The 18,903-nt window shown below is 49.2% G+C and overlaps 1 protein-coding gene across 1 annotated transcript; it reads left to right on the top strand.

The window, feature by feature from the left end:
* The first annotated feature begins 1,579 nt into the window (after positions 1-1,579).
* On the top strand, positions 1,580-18,901 carry STRC (stereocilin). Its single transcript, XM_024567564.3, has 29 exons — positions 1,580-1,631; positions 1,931-2,731; positions 2,820-2,844; positions 3,584-4,832; positions 5,810-5,872; positions 5,970-6,080; positions 6,250-6,416; positions 6,612-6,798; positions 6,934-7,049; positions 7,312-7,444; positions 7,792-7,974; positions 8,274-8,312; positions 8,496-8,663; positions 8,827-8,892; positions 9,378-9,503; positions 9,822-9,880; positions 10,689-10,812; positions 10,923-11,035; positions 12,550-12,685; positions 13,576-13,772; positions 13,975-14,065; positions 14,278-14,434; positions 15,039-15,208; positions 16,799-16,954; positions 17,317-17,459; positions 17,647-17,795; positions 18,041-18,138; positions 18,235-18,382; positions 18,568-18,901. The coding sequence occupies exons 1-29, from the start codon at positions 1,580-1,582 to the stop codon at positions 18,654-18,656; spliced, it is 5,316 nt and encodes a 1,771-aa protein (XP_024423332.2). The 3' UTR covers positions 18,657-18,901.
* Positions 18,902-18,903: the final 2 nt, after the last annotated feature.

The following is an 18,903-nucleotide window of genomic DNA, read 5'->3' as shown; positions in this document are numbered from 1 at the left end:
AGGTCAGAAACTGCCTAGGACACACAGCTAGTAAATATTGGACTCAGAATTTGAATCTAGGCCATCTCATTTTTTGCTACTATCTTAGAGAAAAAGGAGACTTTATTATGAGAGTTTTTATTGAACCAAGTGCAGAAACTCATGTGGATTGCAGGATGGGCTGGAACCAGGAGCTAGAGAGCTGTTGGGAGCCCAGGCAATATTCTTCCTCTGACTATCCTCTCAACTTCTCAGACTAGATGTGGTACCTTTGATGGGAAAAGGGAAAATATTGCTAAACTGAAGCAATAGATAATTTCACTGGTCCCAACTTTTGGCTCTCCTTGGAAAATCCCAGCACTGCTCTCAACTCCTTCTGCAGCCTGGGCCAACTCATTCCATTTCTTTGGGCATTAATTTCCTCATTTATTAAATGAGAAGTTTTTACTGGAGGATTCCTCAGTTCCCTTCCAGCTCTAAAATTCTATGCTCTGAAGTGAACCTTCTAGGGCAGAGGTGCATTAATAATGGATTTGAAGGTGTAGGTTTGGGGAATAAAATAGAAGAGGGTTCTAAAGAAAGAGGGACAAACTAGTGGTTTGAAGGGAGTCACAGCGTTGAATAACTGTTGAGACCTAGTATCAGGTAAAGACCTTTGGGAATATATAACGGAAGACAGAAAAGACTACTCACCCTGACACGAGACCAGGTTGTTTTGAGTGAGATCTCTCTGATCTATGACCAGTTCTTTCCCCTCCCCTCTCTCTTTCTCTCTCTCTCTCTCTCTCTCTTTCTCTCTCCCCCCATTCCCCTCAGCCCCCTTGCACAGTGGTTTAATCTGGTTTATCTCTTTTTTCAGCCCAGAATTTTCTTTAGAGCTTTTATTTAGGATCCAGTAGGAGAGCCAGTGGGCAAACCCAAACATTTGAATGGCCTAGTGAGCAAATCTCAAACAAGTGACTGGGTCTACTTCCTTATCCATAAAATGAGGGGCTTGGTCTGTGTGCTCTCTGAAGTTCTGCCCAGCTCTTCACATTTTAAGGTTCTGGGTACTGAATCAAAAGCAGACCTCCTCTTCCTGAATGCTCCATGCTTGGACCAGAACTTTTCTCCATTCCTCTTCTCTGTTTACACCTGGCTTTCAAGTTCCTTTCTCCTGTGCTCCCTTTCTTCCTTGATTCCCTTAGATCCTACTTGCTTTTTAGCTCCTTTGAGCCCTCTTTATTTTCTTTTATTTTTCTGCAGAGACCCCAGATTACACCCTGGGTCTCCAGTTTTCCATTTCCATGTCTGTCTACTCCTATTTGCATCCTGGCTCCTAACTGAAGCTACCCTCTTGGGTTCCTCCAAGGGCCCCCTGGGATCCCCTATCATTTGTTCCTCTCACAGAAGCACACCTTTCTCCAAAGTCAAAGGATCAGGTATTCAGTGGCTCAGGTGACAAACCTGCTGTCAGGTTACAGATATTGTTTCCTGAAAGACCACACTACAGTGTCAGTAGAGACTCAGGCTGCCTATAGTGCCCTGCCCTTACCTGGCTATCCCACACAAGGTGAGAATAACCAGAATTCACCTCTAGTACCAGTGCTCACCTGGAAACATGGCTCTGAGCCCCTGGCCCCTGCTGCTGCTGCTGCTGCTGCTGCTGTCCTGTACAGGTGAGAGAAACAGTGAGCCGCGCTGGGGATGAAGGGGAAGGTTGCTGGAAAGAGACTTAAGAATGCGGAGATTAACTGTTTAGGTAAAAGATACAGAAAAGGGCAAGGAAAGGGGGCAGGGACTAGAACTAAGGGAGAAAATGACAGTTAAGAAAGCAAGCCAAGACAATGTAGAATGATGAAAGGGACCCAGCTCCGCATCCCTTCACCTCATTCTTAGATCCAGGCTGGGACTGGGCTCCTGGGCAGGGCTGAGTTTGGGTTTTAGGATCTTACTCTTTAGTGACCTCCAGTTTCTCTTCTTACAGTGACTCTGGCCCCTATTGGGCCTCAGTCCCTGGACCCTGGTCTCTCCCTCCTGAAGTCATTGCTCTCCACTCTGGACCTGGCTTCCCGGGGGTCCCTCAGCCACTCACAGTTCTCTGCATTCTTGGCCAACATTTCTTCTTCTTTTGAACCTGGGAGAATGGGGGAAGGACCGGTGGGAGAGCCACCCCCCCCCCAGCCCCCTGCCCTCCGGCTCCATGATTTCCTAGTGACACTGAGAGGCAGCCCGGACTGGGAGCCAATGCTAGGGCTGCTAGGGGATGTACTGGCACTGCTGGGACAGGAGCAGACCCCCCGGGAATTCCTGGGGCACCAGGCAGGTGTGCTGAGTGGACTCGCAGAGGTGCTACTGGGAGCCTTAGTTCCTGGGGGACCCCCTATGCCTACCCGGCCCCCATGCACCCGTGATGGGCCCTCTGACTGCATCCTGGTGGCTGACTGGTTGCCTTCTCTGCTGTTGTTGTTAGAGGGCACACGCTGGCAGACCCTGGTGCAGGTGCAGCCCAGTATGGACCCCACCAATGCCACAGGCCTTGATGGGAGGGAGCCAGCCCCCCACTTTTTACAGGGCCTATTGGGTTTGCTCATCCCAGTGGGGGAACTGGTCTCTGAGGAGGCTCTTTGGGGAGGTCTGCTACGCACAGTGGGGGCCCCCCTCTATGCTGCCTTCCAGGAGGGGCTGCTCCGTGTCACTGACTCCCTGCAGGATGAGGTCTTTTCCATTCTGGGGCAACCAGAGCCTGATGCCAATGGGAAGTGCCAGGGAGGTGAGTGCTTCTGGGGCCAGGGCTGGGGTATTGCAGGGCAAGAAGGGGTGAGATTGGGTAGTCCTCTTTCTTACTCTTTCCCTCCTAGGCAACCTACAGCAGCTGCTGTTATGGTAAGTAAGGGGAAAGGAGTTCTAGGGACTGGGCTTGGGAAGTTGTCATCTTCCAGCACGGAAGAGGGAACTGACAATTTGGTGGTTTTGGTGGTTTTAGGGTGTGACGTTTGGGTTGGTGTCCCAGCTCTACTTCTTTCTAGCCATGTGACCTTGGGCAGGTCACATTCTCATTGTATGCCTCAGTTTCCCCAATAGTAAAATATGGATAATATTAGGTGCAGAGTTGTTCCAGGAGATTAAATGAATTGATACTGTATGTGTAAATCACATAGACCAGTTCCTGGCACATAGTGCTTAATAAATGTTAGCTAATAAAGATAGAACGTGGACAAAAAGGACAAGACCAGATTTCTCCACCCTTTATTATTTCAGTACGACAATGCCAGAGCACAACTGGAAAAGTTCAGTTGTTGTGCAGACTTACCGATATGAGGCCAACCAAGGGTTATGTTTAAGCTACCTAAGTGTATATAGAAAAGGAAGAAGTGGGGGCCAGGTAGAAAAAGGGACTCTGACTGGGCTTCTCCTAGGTGATTTTGCGTCTCAGCAGGACAGATCTCTCCTTTCCCCCTGCATCCCAGGATTTAAAACAGTAACACCTACACTCTAGGGACCTCACGTTTGGAAAAGCCTATGCTTGCTACCACCCCTTGCAGGGCTCTGGGCCAGGGTCAGACTCTTCTACTGAAGGAAATGTAAACTAACCAGATCCTACCTACTCCTCCCTTGCACTCAGGGGCGTCCGGCACAACATTTCCTGGGATGTCCAGGCGCTGGGCTTTCTGTCTGGATCACCACCCCCACCCCCTGCCCTCCTCCACTGCCTGAGCACTGGTGTGCCTCTGCCCAGGACTTCCCAGCCCTCAGCCCACATCAGCCCTCGCCAACGGCGAGCCATCTCTGTGGAGGCCCTCTGCGAGAACCACTCAGGCCCAGGACCACCCTACAGCATTTCCAACTTCTCCATCCACTTGCTCTGCCAGCTCACCAGGCCTGCCACCCCGCAGCCCCCTCCCAGCATCACTGCCATCTGCCAGACAGCTGTGTGGTATGCAGTCTCATGGGCACCAGGTGCCCAAGGCTGGCTACAGGCCTGCCATGACCAGTTTCCTGATCAGTTCCTAGAAGCAATTTGTAACAACCTCTCCTTTTCAGCACTATCTGGCCCCAACCGCCGCCTGATAAAGCCACTCTGTGCTGGTTTGCTCCCACCCCCTACCAGCTGCCCTGAAGGCCTGCCCCCTGTTCCCCTCACCCCAGAGATCTTCTGGGGCTGCTTCCTGGAGAATGAGACTCTGTGGGCAGAACGGCTGTGTAGGGAGGCAAGTCTGCAGGCTGTACCCCCCAGCAACCAGGCTTGGGTTCAGCATGTATGCCGGGGCCCTACCCCAGATATCACTGCCTTCCCACCCTGCCACATTGGACCCTGTGGGGAACGTTGCCCAGATGGGGGCAGTTTCCTGATGATGGTATGTGTCAATGACACCATGTATGAGGCCCTGGTGCCCTATTGGCCGTGGCTAGCAGGACAGTGCCGAATAAGTCGTGGGGGCAATGACACTTGCTTCCTAGACGGGCTACTGGGCCCTCTTCTGCCCTTTCTGCCACCACTGGGACCATCCCCACTCTGCCTGGCCCCAGGCCCCTTCCTGCTTGGCATGCTCTCCCAATTGCCACGCTGTCAGTCCTCTGTGCCGGCCCTTGCCCACCCTACACGCTTACATTATCTCCTGCGCCTGCTGACCTTCCTTCTGGGTCCAGGGGCTGGAGGGACTGAAGCTCAGGGGATGCTGGGTCAGGCCCTGCTGCTCTCCAGTCTCCCAGACAACTGTTCCTTCTGGGATGCCTTCCGCCCAGAGGGCCGGCGCAGTGTGCTGCGGACAGTCGGGGAATATCTGGAACAGGAGGAACTGCCGACTTCACCAGACTTTGAACTCACTGACAGCTCTGGAATGAGCAAGATGGAGCTGCTGGCCTGCTTCAGTGTGAGTGATCTGCCAAGCTGAAAGCTCCTGGAACAGAGGGAAGGGCCTCCCCAGGAATTCTCTAATACTGACACGCAGTAGTATAGTGTTGTGGTTTAAGCATACAGCTCTGGAGTCAGACAGCCCTGCATTTATCTCTTTGTTTTGTGATCAACGTCGTACAAGTTAGTTAACCTCTCTGAATAATTTTTTCCTCATCTGTAAAGGGGGGGAGAAAAATGGTGCTACTCTTCTAGGGTGTCTGTAAGGATTTCATGAGATAATATATGCTGTGGGCTCAGCCTAATGCATGAGACAGAAACATGTAATAAATGTTATCTCATTTTCTTTCCAATATTTTGACTCTCTCCTTTTCTGCTTCAGAAAGGAAAGGGAACAAATTGGAAGACTCTAATTCTGTCCCTCGATAGTGAGCATTGAAAGGTGGTAAAAATAGGAAAATAAGGCAGAAATGAGAAAAATTTAGGGGGACTACAAATCAGATGACTCTGGTTCTAAGTTTAACTATGCCGCAAATTAGTATGGGCTTGGGCAAGTAATTTAATTTAGCTTTCTGGACTTCAGTGTCTTCTTCTCTGTAGAGTGAAGGGGACAGAATATGTAAATACCATAATTCACTGAGTGCCTGTTATGTGTAAGGCACTTTGCTAGGTTCTGTAGGGTTTATAAATATTTCTTACTCCATGTTAGGACCCATCTTTCTCAAGCCCTGGGATCAATGAAGTGGGATTAGATAGACTCATAGTAATTTGGTTTGGATCCTCAAGTATTTATTCAGCCAACTATGGACCTGGCTTGGAAGAGGATATAGATATAAGAGATGTTAGAGACATGGTCCCTGACCTAAAGGAGTTTAACATCTGAGGAAGTACACATACTAGCTTCATCCTAGCAAGTGGAGTTGGTCTGCCTGAGGAAGCTGCAGGAGGGACAGGGAAAACAGCTCTCTTGGCATCTTGTCTGTCTCCCCCCACCAGCCTGTTCTGTGGGATCTGCTCCAGAGGGAGAAGAGTGTTTGGGCCCTGCAGATTCTAATGCAGGTAACAGTTGGAGGGGTTTTGGGGTGGACTGAGTGACAGCTGTGGCCTGAGGTTCCCGGCCAGTGAGGCCATGCTCACCATGACTTCCTACTCCCAGGCATACCTGCACATGCCCCCAGAAAATCTCCAGCAGCTGGTGCTTTCAGCAGAGAGGGAGGCAGCTCAGGGCTTCCTGACGCTCATGCACCGTTCCTGGTCCCAGCTGCAGGTACCCACTGAGGGGGAGGGGAACAGCGTGGAGGGGGAAATCTAGGAATCAGGAGCACTTGGAACCTGGTGTGCAGAAGGCTTGCCCCAGTGGAAGGAGGGACTCAAGAGAGGAGATGGCAAAGATACTGAGCTTCTCCAGACCCAACACAATTCTTATGCCCCCACAGGTACCACCATCTGAGGAGCAGGCCCTTGGTCACCTGACAGCTTTGCTGCTCCAGCGGTACCCACGCCTCACCTCCCAGCTCTTCATTGATCTGTCACCGCTCATCCCCTTCCTGGCTGTTTCTGACCTGATGCGCTTCCCACCATCCCTACTGGCCAATGATAGTGTGTAAGGACCTCACACCACTCCTCCTGATCCTGTCAGGATCAGGCGAACCCCATTCACCTACAGCATCTTCTTCCACAGCATCCCTTTCTATTAAAACCATGAAGAGATTCTTTTCTGCCCATGACAGTGGAGCTGCAGAGAACCAGGGGACAATTGGGAACAGGGCTGAGGGTTAAGGCTCATTACTTTCCCCAGCCTGGCTGCCATCCGGGATAACAGCCCAGGAATGAGGCCTGAACAGAAGGAGGCTCTGGCAAGACGACTGCTAGCCCCTGAGCTGTTCGGGGAAGTGCCTGCCTGGCCCCAGGAGCTGCTGTGGGCAGTGTTGCCTCTGCTTCCCCACCTTCCTCTAGAGAACTTTCTGCAGCTCAGTCCTCACCAGGTATGAAAATCATCCTCACTTGAATAGTCCATCTTCTGTTAGGTGGGATGGGAGTCAGAAGCATGTCTCCTAGTAAGCCTCTCCCTGCAATTGTTCCACAGTGACCCTAACTCAAGCTGACCTTCCCTATCTCAGATCCAGGCCCTGGAGGATAGCTGGCCAGCAGCGGGTCTTGGGCCAGGACACGCCCGGCACGTGCTGCGTAGCCTGGTGAACCAGAGTGTCCAGGATGGAGAGGAGCAAGTGCGCAGGTAAGTAGTTGTAGGATCAGTGATTAAGGCCAGAGTGGGAGAGGCAGGTGCAGTTGCCATGATAGGTTAGAGTCCTGGGTAGAAAGGAGCAAGAGAGTAGGCAGTGGTGGGCTCTAGGAGGGAGGCCTACCTATGACACTCTCCTAGTTTCATGGCATGTCCTAGTTTAGTGGTCAGAGCGCTTACTCCATGCACCCACATGGTCCCTGCCTTAGTACCAGCCTCAGTGACCACATGAAGGCCAGCTTTGTGCCCTCCTCAGGCTGGGGCCCCTCGCTTGTTTCCTGACCCCTGAGGAGCTGCAGAGCCTGGTACCCTTGAATGATCCGATGGGGCCAGTAGAACAGGGGCTGCTGGAATGCGCGGCCAACGGGACCCTCAGCCCACAAGGACGGGTGAGCCCCTTGGCACAGGCCTACCAGACTCTAGGAGTTCCCTGGGTCTGTGTGGAGAAGTTGCCCAGTCATCTCAACTAAGCTTGAACACAGTGGTGCCAGCCCTCCCCCACCTCTGCCATCTCCATTCCTTATGCCATTCTTATCTGTTACCACCTCTTCCTGACCCTACTCTATCTGGTCTATGACACTCCAAACATATCCTTTGACATCTTGAACCCAACCTGCTCCTGTCCCATCCTTGTTTCCAAGCCCTAGCCTAGGCCCTGGGAAATCCAGATGTGGGATTAGAGAGAATTAAGGTAACCTGTCTTTTCTCTCCAGTCCCATATCTTCTTTGGTTACAGGTGGCATATGAACTTCTGGGGGTGTTGCGCTCATCTGGAGGAGCTGTGATGAGCCCCCGGGAGCTGCGGGTCTGGGCCCCTCTCTTCCCTCAGCTGGGCCTCCGCTTCCTACAGGAGCTGTCAGAGCCCCAGCTTAGAGCCATGCTTCCTGCTCTGCAGGGGACCAGTGTCACACCTGCCCAGGTGGGCCTGCCTCACTCCCTGGCATCCACCTTCTACCCTCTGGAATGCCAGGCAAGAGAATTACATGCAGGGGTACTGTCAGCCTCCCTGAAACCTCCTAATCCTCTGTTCCAAGGAGTATTCCCTCTTCCTCCCTTCTGTAGGAAGGGAGTATACCATCCCCCTTCCTCAGATCAAGAAACAGCCAGGAGCCAGGCTGGTTACTGGGGGTGGTAGAGAGACTGCTGAAAGTTTTGGGGGGCATAGGACCTGGCTGCCAGGACCTGAGAACTCTTATTTCCTGTCCTATCCCACCTTAGGCTGTCTTGCTGCTTGGACGGCTCCTTCCTAGGCATGAAGTAAGTAGCAGCAACTTTTCAACATTCTTGAAGGGTCTCTGTGCCCCCTTTCCCTGGCTTCCACGTCTGCCCCTCCCTCCCTCTCAGCTCCCCTCATACCTGCTGCCTGGCTGCACTGTGATTGTTGTCTTTCCCACCCCCCTGCCCTTCTCCCTCAGGCCTCTTGTCTCTCTTGCTTCCCAGCTGTCCTTGGAGGAACTTTGCTCCTTGCATCCTCTGTTGCCAGGCCTCAGCTCACAGACACTGCAGGCCATCCCTAAGAGAGTTCTGATCGGGGCCTGTTCCTGCCTGGCCCCTGAACTGTCACACCTCTCAGCCTGCCAGACCGCAGCACTGCTGCAGACCTTTCGGGTATGAGAGTATATGAGAGCATTGGGCGGAGGGTCAGGGGCGTGGGGTGAGACCAGCAGGGCTGTGGGCTCTGGTTGGGAAGTGGGCATCTTCCCTGTGGCCAGGGAAGGCCTCCCATACCTCCCCACACACCCAGAAACACATACACATATTTCTCACGCAGGTGAAAGATGGCGTTAAAAATATGGGCGCAACAGGTGCTGGGGCAGCTGTGTGTATCCCTGGTCAGGTATGTGTGGGATCTCCCAACTAGGCTCCTCTCCATGTGCCAGGGCAGTTGCATGTGGCTGGTGCTGCCCCAGACAGTGGACCTGAGAGTTCAGGTTAGCTCTGTGCCCAACAAGACATTAGCAGCTCTCCCCAATTCCAGATTCAGGATAACATGATCCACACTGTTGTAGAATATCAAAGCCAGAAGGGTCTGAGAAACCTTCCAGGCCAACCACCCCACTTGCAGATAAACAGACCAAGGCTCAGAGAGGCTAAGGCACTTTAATTCCTCAGATGCGTAAATAGCAGCAACACTTGGCCACAATCGCCTTCAGTGTGAGGGCTGTCAGGTGTGCATTGTGTGCATTGTCACAGTGGCACATGCCGTTTCACTCTGATCCTAGCTTTGGTCCCTTCCTGCCCCCGTGGCTCCCTTCCTCTCTGAGGGCTGAGTCCAGACCCTCTCACCTATCACTATACTGCTACACCCATCCCCACTGGCAGCCCATCCCCACCACTTGGCCAGACTGCCTGCTTCCCCTGCTCCCACTAAAGCTGCTGCAGCTGGACTCTCCGGCTCTTCTGGCTGACCGAAGGCGCTACCGGGAGCTGCCCTGGTCTGAGCAGCAGGTAATTCTCCCCACTTACCCCAAATTCCCCTATCTCAATCTGTTCCACCTCTTTACCCATCCCTCAGCCCTAGATCTGGTGTCTTATTCCTAGTATCCTGTATAATGTGACTTGCTTTACTCTTTCTCCTTCTTCCATATTTCTCCATTTCTCTCTGTCTCTCTGTCTCTTTCTCTCTGTCTGAGAGATGAGTGGGCATTTGGGAGAGTGAGAGACTGGTGGGGCCCACAGGGTCAGAGGCAGGACTGGGTCCAAGGCATCTCAGGTCTTTGGGCAATATCTCTGCTGGGAAGCGGTTCCTCTTTCTTTCTCTTGTAGGCACAGTTTCTCTGGAAGAAGATGCAGGTGCCCAACAACCTGACCCTCAGGAATCTGCAGTGAGTAACTTATGTTGAGCAGTGAGTTTAATTCAGCTAGCATTTTTAAGTGCTTACCATGTTCCAGGCACCATGTGATATGCAATGGGGCATACGGGGATGAAAGATACATGGTCCCAACCTGTGGGCATTCTCCTGGCCCCTCCTCTCCTTACTCTCTGCCATTCCACAGTGCCACATCTGTCCCAGCTAGATCTAAGGGATTCAGGAGACCCAGGCTCAGATCTTAGGCCTGTCACCTATTTGTGATCTTGAGAAAATCACTTAAACTCTATAAACTTCAGTGTTTTTTGGTTTTGCTTTTGTTTTTTCTGTAGGATGGGAATTAAAATGGTACCTACTTCATAGGTAGTTATGAAGATTAAGTGAGATAAGGCATATGTAGTACCTAACACAGTGCCTGGCCTAGTATAAGCTTCTAGCAGACATGCGTTATTGTTAGTTTAATCCAAAGTGACTTCAGAGCCCCTGGCCAAGCAGGAATAAACAGGAATAAGTAAAAATTACTTAACTACACCCACAGTAAAAGAACCATGGGCTTTAGAATCTGAGGACAGAGCTTTAGTTTCAATTTACCACATTTTTAGTAGAATGATGTTGAGAACACCATTTGACCTCTGTAAATCTTTATGTTCTTCTCTGATAAATAGCGATGATGTTGTGGGAAGCTAATGAGACTATCTAAGGAAAAACATTTCTCAAACTCCCATAAACAAACATCTGTACTTGTGTTGAGAGTGTTGACATCAAGGAGCAGACAGGCTGCAGCATGTGCTGAATGAGCATCTACCCACTCACACACCCACAGGGCTCTGGGAACCCTGGCAGGCGGCATGTCCTGTGAGTTTCTGCAGCAGATCAACCTGATGACAGACTTCATTGAAGTGGTACACATGATCTATCAACTGCCCACTGGAGTTCGAGGGAGTCTGGTGAGAGAGGTGTTTGGGCATTAGGTAGGAACAGGGAGGCAGGGACTCTGGGCACTCCCATGCTCCCATGCTCAGCTCTGTCCGGCCCACCTCCCCACCCTTTTCCACAGAGGGCTTGTATCTGGGCGGAGCTACAGCGGAGGATGGCAATGCCAGAGCCAGAGCTGGCCACCCTGGGTCCAGAACTGAGTGGGCTAGACACCAAGCTACTCCTGGACTTACCGTAAGTGCTGCAAATGGAGATTCTGGATCCTTAGAAACTCAACCCAGAGTAGAAACTCTGTCCTTTGAAAATGCCCTAGAGGTAGAGATTTTTTTGTCTGGTGGTTCCTTGACATCAAGAATTGCCAGAAGCTGAGAATTCTATTCAAAGTTGCTCTGTGTATGAGTTGGTTCCCAGAACATGGTCCCAACAAGGAAGAGCTGAGGATGGCAGCCCTGTGATGTGGCCTGCCAAGCAATCTGATAGTAACCCAGGCCACATTAATAGAGATAACAGTAACTGAAATGGGGGAAGCAGGTCCAATTCTGCCCCAGAGGATTATAGGACACTTAGGGCACTGTATTCTCAGTGAGTTCAGAGGGGTAGATGAAGAGAAAATCTAGGGGAAAAATGTGGTAAGTGCCTTCAAATACTCCAAGGGCTATCAAATTAAAAAAAAAAAAAAAACAGATTGGCATGTTTCTGAATGGTCTCATTGGACATGACTAGCAGCAGTGAATAACAATCAGATTTTTGCACAATATAAAGAAAGTTGAGGTAGTGAGTTTCCAGTCATAGGAGCCACTGAAGTCTAGTCTGGATGGCCCCATGGCATGAATATGGTAGAGCAGATTCAGGTATAGGTTGGGTGAAAAAGGAAATGAACCTAAGGCTCCTCCCAACCCAGAGATTCTTGCTCCATTGCCATCAGAACTGCAAGTCAGAGAAGGAAAAGTCTGGTGTCAGTCTTCTTGGTGATGAAGTGAGGTAAAAGCAGTTGACCTCATCCTTACATTTTTATGGGCCTTTCCTCAGATTTTGGCTCTTGCACTACTTGGTGGCCCAGTTCTAGAACTGACAAAACTAGATAGAGTACAGGATGTCAGTTATGACCTCTGGGCAAAATTCGTATTTTTTAATGCTATTCAGATCTGTTTAAATATGTTAGTTCTTTGAAATAATTTAGAACCCCAAAGGCCTGGATGAGGTGAATGATCCTGGGCCATGAATCAGAAGATCCAATTCCCTCATTTGTGAAAGAGGATGTGAAAAATACCTATTTTACCCCCAGGCGTTGTCATAAGAATCAAAGGCGAGAACGCCTAAGAGGAACTTGTAACTGTATAGCATGATACAAATGGGAGGGAACTGTCTCACAGTGAGTAGAGGAAAAGTGGCAGTAGGAAACAGGAATTGGGACTAAGACCCCACCAACTGATCTCTGTGAATGTCATTTTAAAAAATCTATAAAATAAAGAACAATTTTAAGTGGTACTTAATACCCTTGGCTTTTGATTCAATTTAACAAGGTAAGATTGTTTGTCATTTTTTTTTCAGGAAGACTAGAAATATACCATTCCCTTTGTTCTCTCCCTTTAAACACTATGACAAGAATTGGATCTGGGACTGTTTAATATCAGTCCCTGTCAGGGGCACAGGGTTTGATCTGGTATTACTTCTTGTCTGGGAAGTATTCTCTGGGTCCTTCTCAACTTGGCTCAGTTCCAAGTGCCCCTGTTGTCAAATTGCTATAGGACCCGATTGATGGACAGATTGTCCAATGAATCCATTATGTTGGTGGTGGAGTTGGTACGAGCTGCTCCAGAACAACTGCTGGCACTGACCCCACTCCACCGGGAAGCCCTGGCAGAGAGGGCACTTCAAAACTTGGTAAGAGTCCACTCTACCAGACTCAGAGCAGTTGCCAGGGCAATTCTTACCCCTCAGACAATGCCCTCTGTCATCTAGACCCACCCCTACCCTTCTGCTTCCAAACAGGTTCCAATCTAGAAGGCCCTACAGCCCAGGGGTATCCAACCTTTTGGCATCTCTACACCGCACTGGAAGAATAAGAGTTGTCTTGACCACACATTAAATACATTGTGACACATAATCACAAAAAAAAAACTCATAATGTTTTAAGTAAATTTACAATTTTGTGTTGGGCGACATTCATAGCCATCCTGAACTGCATGCAGCCCGTGGGCCACAGGTTGTACACCCCTGCCTAGACCCTAAATCAGTAGTTTTCCACCTGTGTGCCATGGCACACTGCTGTGCTGCAAGAAGCACACTGGTATGCTGGGAGAATTTTAAAAAATGCAATACCTGACTATTTAGTCAGAAGCACTGACCTCTTTTCCCTTAGACTGTCAAATTTTTAAAAAATGCCAACACAATAGCTGTCTGGTATGAATGAATAAAAATTATACCTAATTTTTTTGTCAGATCAGCAAAAAATATATTTTGTGTGTGCCACAGAATTTTAATAATTAGTTTATGTGTGCCATGAGATGAAAAAGGTTAAAAATCACTGTCCTTGACCTATCTTTTGGTTTAATGCTTCTTAATGATTCCTTGGAGTCCAAGAAATCTCTTGGATTCCCCCTTCCAGTCTTTCTGCCTGCTCCTATCAGAGCTCACTGTTTAAGAAAGTGACATCATAGGGTCTTCAGTTGGGAGCTGGAGGGAGGGAAGGTCAAAGTCTTGGTGTCTTGATCAAAGAGTCTGGTCCTCTGAATCAACGGTGCATTTTCCCAAGTCCTAATGCCCCTTTTTAGGCTCCAAAGGAGACAACGGTCTCAAGGGAAGTGCTGGAGACATTGGGCCCCTTGGTTGGCTTCCTGGGGATAGAGAGCACACGACGGATCCCCCTACATACCCTGCTGGCCCACCTCAATCAGCTGCAGGGCTTCTGCCTAGGAGAGCCATTTGCCACAGAGTTGGGATGCCTGCTGTCCCGGGAGCCTCTTCTTGGGTATGGACATTTGAGAACTTCGAATTCTAACTAATCTTGCACCCAGTCTCTCAACCATCATCATCATCAGTGGCAGCACACTCAATATATTTCAGGTCCCTTGGAGCTCTGAGTCCTCAATTCTAGCATGTCCTCTTTTCTCCTTCCTTTTCCTCATAGTTCCCTCAGCATCCCAGCCCCTGATCTTCTTCTTGTCTTGCAGGAAACCAGAGTTGTGGAGCCAGGATGAAGTAGAGCAAGCTGGACGCCTAGTGTTCACTCTGTCTACTGAGGAGATTTCCTTGATCCCCAGGGTGAGGTGAAGGAACAAGAGAGGGAGTTAGAACACAGAGGGGACTGGTGAGCTGGTTCTGGGGAGCAAAGGCCAAAGAAGTTGAGGGCAGAGAATGTAAAGCTTGAATCTTGGGGAGACTGTTAAAAAAAGATAGGACTTTGGAATTAGAGCTGCAGCAGCTGGTCCTGCCCTGCCCAGATCTCCCCACTTCCCCTCTACCTTCTCACACAGGAGGCCTTGGGCCCAGAGACTCTGGAGCGGCTTCTAGAGAAGCAGCAGAGCTGGGAACAGAGCAGAGCTGGACAGCTGTGTGGGGGGCCACAGCTTGCTCCCAAGAAAGCGGCTCTGGTAGCTGGGGTTGTACAGTCTGCTGCAGACTATCTCCCAGGTGAAACTACCCAAATACTAATAGCTCTAGCAGGGTGAACAGGAAAGAGTATGCAACAATGCAATCAGAAGTCGGGGCTCTAGGTGTGCTGTCTGCTTTGAACAAATTTGCCCATCTTCTTCTCTCTGGACTTGGATTTCCTAATATATAAAGCTCAGAGGTCAAAAGGATGCTCTTCAAGATCTCTTCTAGTTCTAGGACTCTATAGCTTTGGGAATTCATAACTCATTACATTATTAGCCCAGGACTCCCCTTTTCCTGCTCTCTTCTCCCTGTTTGTTAACAGCTGAAAGTTCTCTGCGGGGAATAAGCTTAGAGTGTCGAAAGGAGACACTGTGGGGCTAGGGTCCTGGGTCTAGATCTGCCATTAAATCCCTAGGCACCCCCCTCAGTGTTCCATCTATACAATGTGGGGGTTGTTCTCTCCAGTCAGTTGTTCTAATACCTGTGTGTCCTATGTATCTTTCACTGTAGTAATCCCTTGACCCATACTGCCCACACTGACCAATCCTCCAAAGGTTGGAAGGGTCATTCCTTCTGTAGTTCTCTAAAGTATAGGATATTCTAATATTGCACTGACCCTGGCCCTGATTTCCCCCTTCAGAACCTGTGCCAAATTGTGCAGATATACGGGGGACATTTCCGGCAGCCTGGTCTGCAACTCAGATTGCACAGATGGAGCTCTCAGACTTTGAGGACTGCCTGGCACTATTTGCAGGAGACCCAGGACTTGGGCCTGAGGAACTACGGGCAGCGATGGGCAAGGCAAAACAGGTTAGGGTTGGGAGGCCAGTTGGGGTTGGGGGTGGTGAAACATGAGAAAGTTGACTGGGTGCAGTGTGGGAGACAAGTGAATGAATAGCTAGGTGAGAGGCGGGGTAAAAGGAGATCAAAGAATTAGAGGGTTTGGTACATATATATTCAATGGAATATTACTTAGCCATAAGAGAATGACATATTTCCATTTTTGACAACATTAATGGACCTAAAGGGTATTAAGCTAAGTGAAATAAGTCAGACAGAGAAAGACAAATCCCATATGATTTCATTTACATGAGGAATCTAAAGAGCAAAATAAATGAACAAAAAAAAGTCATAAATACAGAGAGCAAATTAATGGTCCTCACATGGGAGAGGAGGCTTGGGGGGATGGGTGAAAAAGGTGAAGGGATTAAAATGTATGAATTGCTAGTTATAAAACTAGTCGTGGGGATGTAATACAGCATAGGGAATACAATCAATAATTTTGTATTAACTATGCATGGTGCCAGATGGATAGCTGACCTATACCTGGGTGACCACTTTGTATTATATAAATGTCTAACTACTGCCCTGGCTGGTGTAGCTCAGTGGATTGAGCACAGGCTGTGAACCAAAGGGTCACCAATTCGATTCCCAATCAGGGCACATGCCTGGGTTGTGGGCCAGGTCCTCACTAGGGGGTGTGCAAGAGGCAACCACATATTGATATTTCTCTCCCTCTCTTTCTCCTTCCCTTCCCCTCTCTCTAAAAATAAATAAATAAAATCTTTTAGAAAAAGAAGAAAAAATATTTAAAAAATGTCTAACTACTATGTAGTACATATGAAGCTAATATAATATTATGTCACCTGTAGTTGAAAAATATTTCTTGAAAATTTTTATTTATTGATTTTAGAGACGATAAAGAGAGAGAGATAGAGAAACACTGACTTCTTATTCCACTTATTTATGCATTCATTGGTTGCTTCTTTTATGTGCTCTGACAGGAAAGTCAACCCTCAACCTTGACATACAGAGATGATGCTCTAAACTGAGCTACCGGGCCAGGGCTTAAAGTTTTGCAACGCCCCCCTCCCCCCCCAAAAAACCAAACCCAGAGACAAAAAACGTTAGGTTCCTGAGTAGAAATTCAGAAGGGTTGAATACTGAGGAAAGAAAGCTAGTGCAATGGAGAGGGCCTAGATCAGTGATAACCAAACTTTAGTGTGTATCAAAATCATCTGGGGAGCAGGTTTTTGAAATGCTGATGCCAGAGTCCCATGCTAGACTCACTGAAGAAGACTGACGATAGGGGGGGGGGTCTGAGCATCTGCATTTTAACAGGATCCCTGGTGAGTCTGGTGCACATAATAGTTTAGAACTCATGGACTAGAGTCTGCTTTTTTTTTTCCTACTGAGAATCTAGAGTCTTCCGATAACAGCTTAGTCAGAGGAACTTTAGTCCAACCCTTTTATTTTATAGTTGAGGAAACTTAGACCCAGAGAAGTCATGTGCTTTGCCTAGAGTTACACAGCTAAGGTCAGAGGCAAGGCTAACACCCAGCATTTTGACTCCTAGTCCAGTGCTTTTTCCATTCACATTGTTCTACTCTTTCTCCATAGTTGTGGGGCCCCCCACAGGGACTTCGTCCTGAGCAGATCCTGCAGCTAGGTCGGCTATTAATAGGTCTAGGAGAGCGGGAACTACAGGAGCTAATCCTGGTGGACTGGGGAGTGCTGAGCACCCTCGGGCAGATAGATGGCTGGAGTTCTATTCAGGTAACAACTACTTCCTCCTTACTACCTTCCAAACATCCATCCCACAAAGTCCTCTTGTCATGTAAAGCCCAAGAATTTTTTTCTATGACTCTTAATGATCTTTCTTTATACTTTTAATACCCTATACTAGAAGCCTTAGAAACTGTGTGATTTATTCACTCCGAGGTCCTCACACATAATACTCCCTCCTTTCTTTTTCTGTCCTTCTCTTTTTTAGATCCTCAACCTTCCCCATGAATACTGGATCTTCAGGTCTTAATAATAAAAGAATATAATTTGGTAGCACTTGTCATTTCCCTAATTGCTTCCCCATCCATTAGTTCCCCATGATTTCTGTCCTTATCCTGTGCCCTCCACCTTAGCTCCGGGTTGTGGTCTCCAGTTTCTTGCGGCAGAGTGGCCGGCACATGAGCCACCTGGACTTCCTGCACCTGACTGCACTGGGTTACACGCTCTGTGGACTGCGGCCAGAGGAGCTACAGCATATCAACAGTTGGGAATTTAGGTCACCTGTGGAGGGAGGGATGTGGGTGGTCGTGCTGCATAAAGGTGGGCTCACTTGGGAGGAAAGGATCATGAAGAGGTCCCATGGAGGAAGGGACCTCACTTGAAGCCATCTCTAGCCCCATCTCATGACCATAGAGCTGCTCACTATGGCTGAATCCTTCTCCCTTCTCTTCACTCTTCTATAGTCAAGCAGCTCTCTTCCTGGGCAACCTGCATCTCAAGTGCTCAGAGGACCAAATGGAGGTTCTGGCCCAACTCCTTGTGCTGCCTGGTGGTTTTGGCCCAGTCAGTAACTGGGGGCCTGAGATCTTCACTGAAATTGGCACAATAGCAGGTATAGAGGCTGGGCCACTGCTGGTGCTAGCTGTCAGGTGTTAATTTCCACACCATGGGTGAAATGGGTGGCCCGCTGCTCTGGAATTCTTGGTGGGAGCCTGGGAGGGCATTTAAGTAAGAGGTTGGAGATGTGTTGGAGAAGGTCTGTGGTAGGGTACGTGGAGAGTGGTTGGAGGAGGTCTATAGGTTGGAGGAGGCCAGTCTAAGACAACTTTTGGATGCCCATCCCACTTGCTTCAACAGCTGGGATCCCAGACCTGGCTCTTTCAGCGCTACTGCGGGAACAGATCCAGGGCCTTACCCCTCTGGCCATTTCTGTCATTCCTGCTCCTAAATTTGCTGTAAGTATTGATGGACTTGGACCTGGGGTGACCACAAGAGAACCAGAGCCCAAATGAGGCTCCAATGGATATACCAATTACTGCCCCCACCCCCAGGTGGTGTTTAGCCCCACCCAGCTGTCTAGTCTCACCAGTGTTCAGGCTGTGGCTGTCACTCCTGAGCAAATGGCATTTCTGAGTCCTGAGCAGCGACGAGCAGTTGCATGGGCCCAACACGAGGGGATGGAGATTCCAGAACAGCTGGGTGAGTTCCCAACTGCACAGCTTGACCCTCTATCTCCTGACCCAGAATCTGACTCTTAGGTTGGTGCCATCTGGGCCAACCCCAGGGAGATTCCTGGAGTGAAGGGGTATACCAGCAGTTAGTTTCCAAGTATCAATGTCTCCTGGGGAGCATAGTTGTAACATTCCTTCCATTCTGTCTCATAGGTCGAAGCACAGCCTTGGGCCTCCAGGACTTGTCACAATCCTCCTGGGTCCTGGCCTTAGCCATCTGCTTCCTTGGCAACCTGCTATGAGCCTGTCTCAACACTTAAAGAAAGAAATCTTATGTCATAGTGAATAAAGTGCAAATAGAAGTATATTCTAATTGTTTTCAGGAAGCTGATGAGTACTATGGGTAAAATGCTGAAGCTTTCTACCCAACTGAGAATAAGCATCTGGCATACCATATCTGGAGTCTCTTTCCATCATAAATAACCCCATTGCCTCTTTTCCTTCATAGAGGCTGCTCCCTCCTCACCCCATCATTACAAATAATATAGA

The sequence above is a fragment of the Desmodus rotundus genome, chromosome 7 (genome assembly GCF_022682495.2).
Source record: "Desmodus rotundus isolate HL8 chromosome 7, HLdesRot8A.1, whole genome shotgun sequence".
Classification (NCBI taxonomy): Eukaryota; Metazoa; Chordata; class Mammalia; order Chiroptera; family Phyllostomidae; genus Desmodus; species Desmodus rotundus.
This window is presented reverse-complemented; position numbering and strand designations above follow the sequence as displayed.